This window comes from Punica granatum, chromosome 7, assembly GCF_007655135.1.
Source record: "Punica granatum isolate Tunisia-2019 chromosome 7, ASM765513v2, whole genome shotgun sequence".
In the NCBI taxonomy this organism is placed as follows: Eukaryota; Viridiplantae; Streptophyta; class Magnoliopsida; order Myrtales; family Lythraceae; genus Punica; species Punica granatum.
This window is the reverse complement of record NC_045133.1, coordinates 16,091,809-16,100,695: the sequence shown is the minus strand read 5'-3', so window position 1 is coordinate 16,100,695 and position 8,887 is coordinate 16,091,809. Positions and strand designations below refer to the sequence as shown.

Sequence of the window (8,887 nt, the reverse complement as noted above, 5' to 3'; positions counted from 1 at the left end):
GGATCGTACAAATCCCTGCAAAATAGAAGATCCTCCATCCGAGACTTCCATATAGAGTAGTTGGTTGCATTCAACTTGAACATTGATCCTGTAGATTCCCCCATCTCGAAAACACCGAAAAACTCAAACTTCTCTAACCCGAGGCTTTGATACCACTTGTTGGGGTTAGGGATGTACTCAACCAAACAATAACGCAGCGATTAATCTTCCTCCCCTTCTAGTGTAATCGAGATAGGAACTAATCAAATCAACCAATAAGCAGTAAAGTAAAACAACACCAAGAATTTTACGTGGAAAACCCCAATGTGGGGAAAAACCACGGGACCAACTCCGAATCAACGATCCACTATGAAGGTTATACAATGTTTTTCATCAAGGGTAAACCCTTGGATCACCAAACTCAAGAGAAACACTCTCTTGGATCACCCAAATACTAAATTCGTCACCCACACCGGGTGGTTCACAAAATCAGCTGAAACAGCACCTACAGAGCTCGAATAGAAATTCTGACCGTTCAGAAGTTAGCCCCACGTGTTGTGAAGCTGCTGTCAAAATTTCGTCCCAATCGGAGTTCGTTTGATGTCCCGATCGAGGTTTGATCTCCAGCTGCGCGCTGCCCCTGTTGAGCAGAATTCGGCTCTGCTCTTCCTTTGTTCTTTGTGCTGTTTTTCTGTTTGCAGCTCCTCTGCCGCTGCTGTCTACACTCTGCTGCTACTGCAGTCTGCTGCTGCTTTTATACCTCAGCTGATTTGCTGAAGAATAAACCCTAACAAAATGGGTTCTTGGGCTTATTAAGGCCCGATAAAAGCCCAATACAATTTGAGCCCAACTTCCTCCAAATTGGAGGGATACCCAACATTAAAGTAGGGTAGAACTAACCACCCGAGGAGGAAAATGACTTAAAGCTCGCGAGGATGACTAGCAGAGGAGCTGCCGCTGACAACGGCACCAAGCGACTCCGTACTCCCTCGACAATATCCTCCCACTCCCTATCTCCGTCTCTCTCTCTCTCTCTCTCTCTCTATATATATATATATATATATATATATCATATATCAAATGGAACACCACCATTGTCAGACCTTCATACACACACACACACACACACACACACTCTCCATCTCCCTCTCCAATGAAGGATGGCTCCTCCATATCCTACTGTTCGCTGTACAGCTGCAACACCCCTACTACCTTATTCTCCTTCACCTTCGAATCCCCCCTCCCTCCCTCCTCTACATCCCTCAACCAGTAGTTCCTTCATTGCACTTGGGCTCCATTCCTCCTTCTCACTCTCCAGCCAGTCTACGGGTCCTTCACCCTGCTACCTACCACCCGTCTCCACTGCCCTCATTGAGTACGCCGCTCTAGCTTTCAACTTTGACTTCGTCCATGATCTCAATTGCCTCCGGGCTCTCCAGTCACGCCTCTCCTCCGCAAACTCCCTCCAGGAAGATGCTCTGGCGTTGGTCCAGAAGTGGAGTCAGTCCGAAGCTTGATGAAGGCCACGCTTTACGCGCTGGTGTTGGCGGCTGGGGTAAGAGGAAGAACAAAGGGAGGAGAAAGAGTTATTGGAAAGAATGGGCCTGCCAATGGGCTCGTGTAGTTACACGTGGAAGATAATCGCTAGATGGACTAAATTAACAACCACGCAAGTATCTCACGGAGGAGAACAGACGGAAGCAAACGGCATACTAGATTACAAAAAGATTTGAAACTTTGTGGTTTTGTAGGCTAATTTTAAAGTACGTGCTAGATTAGAAATTTTTTTAATATTGCGTGCTTTTTTGGGCAAAAAATTCACAAACTTTTCATATTTTATCAATTTTAATATGGACTTTTTTCTTTGACCTAAAATACACAAACTCTCGATTTGGTGACAATTTTAACACGATGTTAACTTTTCCATTGATTTGAACAGAAATTGCTGACATGTATTGCCAATGCCACGTGGCTCATGATGATAGATCGAATGGGACCCCGATAATTTTTAGTAATAAAATTATTATTCTAGAAATTAAAAATTTTAAAATAAACCAAAAAGCAAAATCGAATGGAGGAGGGGCGATGGCCGGAGGTGGGGGCCTCGCTGCTTTTATAACCCCCTTTCAAACACCGAGTGGTGTCACTGGTGACCACAGAAACCGCAGTCGACCCTAATCGGAGGGATGGTGGTCGATTTGAGGCCCCCATCAACTCAAGTCGGGAGAATCCCCAAACTCCACCGCCGACCATCGCCCGTCTTCCATCCCCTTCGATTTTGCATTTTTTTTTACCTTTTTTTATTTTTATGAAATAATTTTATTATTGGAGAAAATATGGTGTGTCTCACTAGACCTACACGTCGGTAGTTTCTGTTCAAATTAATGGAAAAGTTGATGTCGTGCTATAATTGTTATTAAATCAATAATTTGTATATTTCTAAGTAAAAAAAAGTTGATGTTAAATTTGTTCTTTTTTTTTTTTGTTATTAAACCTTAAATTTTCTACTAAATTTTTCTCGGTGGGATATTTTCCCGTAAAGTTACAATAGCTAATCGTTAGTTAATTACCAAAATAACACGATAGAAATGCTATTTTGGGCAAAATATGTTTGTGATTGATTGAGGATCAAAACCGGAAATACCCATTACGTTCGGGGACCAAATGGGAATTACCCAAAGAATTGCCGACTGCTGACGTGTCGTCTACTGCCTGCCCCTTTCTTCTTCTTCTCGCTCTCTCTCTCTCCCTCTCTCACTTCAACGGCTCCGCCACGCTCATCACTGATCGATCGCTTCACTTCCTCGATGAAGAAGACGATGAAGACGAGAGCTTGATTGAGAGCAGTAGCAGAAGAAGAAGAACAATTTCCGTCTCGAGCTCTGGAAACCCTAGCAACTTCCATCACCATCAGATCTCGGCAGTCAACTCACAGCTCCTCCACTTGTTAATCATGAAGAAGAAGGTGCCTGATTGGCTCAACAGCTCCCTCTGGTCCTCCGCTCCTCCGCCTCCTCCCCCCGACAGCATTAGCCGCCTCGACTCTGAACCGGCCCCCGCCCCCGCCCCCGCCCCCGCCCCTCCGCCTCCGCCCACTGAGCCGCCCGTGCCGGTGCCGCCCCCATCGGTTGTCAGGGAGGAGCCTCCGAAGCCAGAAGTTGTTAACTCGAGGAACGGCAATGGGGATGATGGGAATGCGTGGCCTGAACGCCCATCTACCGATGACATTTCCAGGCAATCTATGCTCTTGGCCGAGGTAATGTTCAATTTAAGTTTGCATGTGCCCATTGTGTGCGCAGTTGTAATTATATCAGTGCAGCTGATTACGTATATCCTCTAATCGTGCTGAATTGCCCCAATTGTGTAGACTGCCAGCTTGTTCATACCGTTAATTGTAATGCAGAATGATGTATTATCAGGTTGTGTTCTTTCACTTCCTTTCAGTAAGTCGACATCTGATCAAACTTGCTTATGTCGGGTATCATTTGATTGTCACGAATTTATGCGCTGAAGTGTCGAACTTATCTGTCGTAGAGGCTATAGACATATAAATAGATGGACTTGTATAAGGTTCCATTGTTGTTTTCTGGATATAGTTATCGAAGAAGGTGATAAATATTGGGGAGTTGAGGAGAATTGCAGCACAGGGGTTACCAGATGGTGCTGGGATTCGTTCCACCGTGTGGAAGGTAAGATTTGCTTGTTGTAGTTGACAGATTGTAGAAATGGAAATGGAAATGGAAGCACGTTTATTTCAGCTCTCGTTCTAGCTTTTCTCTTCGACCCCTTGTTCAGATGTTGTGCGTAGCTAAAGTTGCAGCACGTTATAAGGGGAAGCCATTTTTTTTTATTACATGATTAAAATGGAATACCTTAATTTTTATCCTAAAATGTATTGGATTGGTTCGTTGCAGCTCTTATTGGGATATTTGCCTATAGATCGTGGGCTTTGGTCATCTGAATTAGCAAAAAAGAGGTCCCAGTACCAGAGCTTCAAAACAGAGCTGCTAATGAATCCGGTAGGTAAAAATCCTCGTTGTGATGCCACCAAATATCTATGCCTGACAGTTACTGTAAGTGTCCCTCTCTGAATTTTATTCCTATCAGTGGTGTTGAGAAATTTTTTTTCACACTTTCGTTGACTTAATTTACACTGGCTAGCTGTGGGACTTTGGCACTGCTGAATTAGGGCAGTTATTCTGCTAGGATTGTATAAGACCTATTGGTTAGTCTATTTCTCATTAAATAGAGAGAATCAGAGATCTCTCAGTCTTCTGAACTATAGACTTGCACTCTTATGATTTTGTCTCGTTCTCGTATCATACCATCCAATTTTAGCTCATCTATTCATGCCTACTTCTTCCTAATTGTCTTGACATATTTTACATCAGACACCTAATTCCTGTGTAGTGCTGCTTGAGTGTCAATTTTCAGGAGATATATAGGCTCAAATTTTTATGTTTAATTTTATGAGATAATTTTCTGAAAGGATATGCTTTTATAAATTCTGTTGCTACAATATCATACCTAAAATTAAAGAAATGCAAAAGGAATTCAAAAATACTTCTGTCTTGTGAATACCGAACATGCTGATGTCTTCCGATCATTTTCTGAAAGAATGTGCTATTTCCTAATTGTCGTAATGTATTTTACATCAGACAGCTAATTCCTGATTACTGTTGCTTGAGTGTGATTTTTCAGGAGATATAGGCTCAAATTTTTATGTTTAATTTTATGAGATAATTTTCTGAAAGAATGTGCTTTTATACATTGTTACTATAATATCATACCTAAGATTAAAAAAATATAAAAGGAATTCAAAAGTACTTCTGTCTTGTGAAGACTAAATATACTGATGCTCTCAAGTCCTCTTTCTCAAATAAGGCATTAAGGTCATTACTCTTTCCTTTCTATATTTTCATATCATATTTGTTGTGCTTTTCTGGACTATTGGAATGGCAGGAGATGTTACAAATGTACATTCCATATATATAGGATGATGATTATTATTATTATTATTATTATTATTATTATTATTCTGTTTTAATATTAAATGTTTACTTGGAAAAAAAAATCTAAATTTTTCTGTGCTAGTCAGTCAGAAATTACCAGAAAGATGGACAAATCCACAATTTCTGAGAATGATGATTCAAAGTCAACCAGCGGTGAGCTTTCAAGAGCAGATATAACTCATGGAGAGCATCCTCTAAGCCTTGGGGAATCCAGCGTCTGGAATAAGTTCTTTCAGGTGCAGATCACTTATCAGTCAGTTGCTGAATGAACTCCACAGTGTTGATTAATGGAGGTTGTTATTGTTCTTAATGTGTTATCTTGTATTTGTAGGACACAGAGATTATAGAGCAGATTGACCGAGACGTAAAACGGACACATCCGGACATGCACTTTTTCTCTGGGGACTCCCCGGATGCAAAGGATAATCAGGTTAACTTTGTCTCTCAGCTTAATTTATGTTTGGGCAGACAATTCGTGTGGCTTAATTTGATTGTTCAACTTGTCACAGGAGGCTCTGAAAACCGTTTTAACTATTTTCGCAAAGTTAAATCCTGGCATAAGATATGTCCAAGGGATGAATGAAATTCTGGCTCCTTTATACTATGTATTCAGAAATGATCCTGATGAGGAAAACGCGGTATGTTGTTCTCCTCTTATATACGCCCCTTTATGAGATTTCTTTGTTGATGGTTATTCAACACGAGGTTTTGCTTTTGAGACGAAGAAGCTTTTGCAGGAGCATGCATGGTTGGATTTTTAGTTTTTTCCCCCTTAGATATCATCGATCTGGTATCATATCTGTAGTGTCGACTTAGTGTAGCTTACTATTCTAATTGGTGATGTTGTCATTGTGATGATACCTCCTAAATGTAAGCTCTTACTTATGATGTTAACAATGTGATGATACCCTTATAAATGAAACAAACTGTAACATTATTTTAGTTGTTCTCCATTGGTGCAGGCCTCTGCTGAAGCTGACTCCTTCTTTTGCTTTGTTGAGTTATTGAGTGGATTCCGAGATAACTTCTGTAAGCAACTGGACAACAGTGTTGTGGGAATTCGCTCAACAATTACAAGGCTGTCCGACATGCTGAAGGAACATGATGAGGAACTGTGGCGTCATCTGGAGGTCACTACAAAAGTAAGACATACTTAATGGCCTTTTACTTGAATTTTTTCCCTGTCAACAAAGTATCTGTCTCATGTTATCTTTTGATTTCTTCAATTAGTAACGGCATTAAAAGAACTCATAGACTCCAGGTCTTTGATAATTCTTGTTTTTAGTCAATGATTGACTAGTCTGTGGCTATATCATGTCCCACTTGCAAGTGTATGCCCTACGAAGTTCTACTCTTTTCTGCATTACTCTGCTTATGCGAACATGATGGACCTAGAGTGGAAGCATGCAATTTACAGCTGACACTTTGGAAAAATAGGCTTACGATTTCACATTAAATAGCCGTTTGATTTCACAATAAGTACATTGGCTAAATCCAGCTAATCTTTCTGACAAATGTCAGGTGAATCCCCAATTTTATGCCTTTAGATGGATCACTCTCCTCTTGACTCAGGAATTTAATTTTGCGGACAGCCTTCATATATGGGACACCCTTCTCAGTGACCCAGAAGGTCCTCAGGTAAGTGTCTGGCTCTTTCTTACCTATACAAGAATTATTGCATTTGTTGGTCACCTTATGGATCTATCTTTGAAAATGTCTGTTTCCAAATCTACTTAAAGGTTAACCAGCCAAGTGTTATAGCTGGAAGCTATACCTTTTTCCCCCTCTTATTTATTTATTTTTCTAATTAAGTAAGACAAACAAGAAAATGACTTTGCTATAGTAGCAGAATTTTTTTTTTTTGGATAAAGCAATAGTAGCAAAGTAGGCTTAAAATACCACAATATTGGCTTCATTGATGTTTTTTCTGCTGTTAAAACACATGTGAAAGTGCATTTCTGACCCGATGCATAGCTCATATTTTTTAATAAGGTGCTGTGATGAGATATCATAGTAGATGATCATGGTGTAATTTGCATCTTCTGATTCAATTTGACTTAGGAGTCCTATTGTACTGTGAGAGTCAATGCGGAGGGTTATTCTTAATTAGACAGTATCAGTATGATTAACCTCAAAGGCCGTGAAAATATTCCGACATATGAGTTGTTTATGGTTCTTTTTTGCTCTGTGATCTGCTCCAACTTATCTGCAACATGGTATGCTCAAGAAAATAAAGGGAACAGAAACTAATACCTGGGCTTCTGCCTTGCAAATATAGGAAACCGTGCTTCGTATCTGCTGTGCGATGCTTATTCTGATAAGGAGACGGCTGCTAGCTGGTGATTTCACCTCGAACCTGAGGCTCCTTCAAAACTACCCCTCGACAAATGTAGGGCACCTTCTCTATGTTGCCAACAAGCTACGTACTACACCATCAGGTTAATTTTGCATCTCAAATTTTCGTGCACCGTGTCGCTTATGGCAGTGTTCCCCTGCTTATGTACTTTGAGATACTTGTAATTGTGTATTAGTAGGTGCTGATATCTGTTAGATTTTTCAGCTTGTCAATTCGGTCACTTTGTTCATGTCCCATTTTTCTGTGCTGATAAATGCCAGTCCTTTGTTGACCATGTATCTTGTTATCGCCAGTCCTCTGTTTCTTTCTTTCTTTTTCTTTTTTTTTTTTGCCCAGAGAAGAATAGTTTACTTTTGTTTATTTGGTTGTCTTTGGAAACAACCTGAAACATCATGTGGTCATTGTTTTGCCTAACTATCGACAAATTGGCAACTTCTGCGAGTACAAGGCCGCTGCTGATCCCCCGCTATGCCTGCGGCCCCAGACAGCAAGCACCAACTTTCCTGTTTTGGAGCGTACGAAATCTATATATATATAAGTAAAATTGACTCCTAAAAGCAATTAATAGGGTTATATTTGATAAGGTTAGAATCGTCAATTTGCTTTATGGATAACTAATTTTTATAAAACTTTCTTATGTTATAAAATTATTGAAGATCTCAAAATAGTTATATTTTTCTATTACTTTAATCACTATATTTGATAAAACAAACGGCAAAGATACGATATATAATTTTAGATTACTTATATAGTTATAAACTTATATTATTAATTATTGAACCCATATATCCATACTGTAGTAAAATACATTATTTAATGTATATAAGAGCAAGCTCCTTTGGACTAATATAACTTAGAAAATCATCAGGAAGTCATAGTAAATATAGAAATCGATTCTAGATAGAATATTATATTTAGATATATATATATATATATATATGTATAGTTAAAATTGGTTTAAATAAATGATAATGCATAATTCTATAAATATAACAAATTTTTATTAATATTGTTTAAATTATCAACATAATAAGTAATTAACTAAATGACTTAAAAGCAAAATTGTTTTTCAAAGATCTAAATAAAATTGAAAATTAGTGTGTGAATGGATTATCCATGATAAATCGTTGTAATATATTAATGATTAAATAGATATATAATTCATATTGGATTAGACAATTAGTTGCAACATTATTATTGGATTATTTATTTAGTGTAATGTTATTGAAGATTATTGTTTTAAATTCAAATAATTATTGATTTTATTAATAAGAAATATTTCATTAAAATGGAAGTAATTCTCATAGAGATGATAATAAGTATGCAATAATGAAAGCATGTAACGCGAGCGATAGAAGACTAGTAATAATGGAAATAAAGAAGAAAAAAACATAGGACGGATAAATGAACTCAAAAATCCAATTGATATTCTGACAATAACAAAAGAAAGAAGGAAACGTAAGATCATGTAATTGATACAATTATTATACCCCTCATATGTGGTACTTGAGGCGCGATTACAGTTCGATTGGGCCTTCCG

General features: G+C 38.6%; 1 protein-coding gene across 1 annotated transcript; it reads left to right on the top strand.

Annotated features, from left to right (window-relative positions):
* The first annotated feature begins 2,640 nt into the window (after nucleotides 1–2,640).
* LOC116214660 (TBC1 domain family member 13-like) lies at nucleotides 2,641–7,779 on the top strand. The gene is made up of 9 exons (XM_031550068.1): nucleotides 2,641–3,235; nucleotides 3,576–3,668; nucleotides 3,894–3,998; nucleotides 5,078–5,227; nucleotides 5,323–5,421; nucleotides 5,501–5,629; nucleotides 5,954–6,133; nucleotides 6,513–6,629; nucleotides 7,270–7,779. Exons 1-9 carry the CDS (start codon nucleotides 2,933–2,935, stop codon nucleotides 7,432–7,434), a joined length of 1,341 nt encoding a protein of 446 aa, XP_031405928.1. The 5' UTR covers nucleotides 2,641–2,932; the 3' UTR covers nucleotides 7,435–7,779.
* Nucleotides 7,780–8,887: the final 1,108 nt, after the last annotated feature.

What these genes read in the sequence shown, in the direction of transcription:
- LOC116214660 (XM_031550068.1), top strand. Translation starts at nt 2,933, where the DNA reads ATGAAGAAGAAGGTGCCTGATTGGCTCAACAGCTCCCTCTGGTCCTCC. An exon ending in AATCTATGCTCTTGGCCGAG is followed by an intron (nt 3,236 to 3,575) that starts GTAATGTTCAAT and finishes TTCTGGATATAG; the next exon opens with TTATCGAAGAAGGTGATAAA. An exon ending in GTGACCCAGAAGGTCCTCAG is followed by an intron (nt 6,630 to 7,269) that starts GTAAGTGTCTGG and finishes TTGCAAATATAG; the next exon opens with GAAACCGTGCTTCGTATCTG.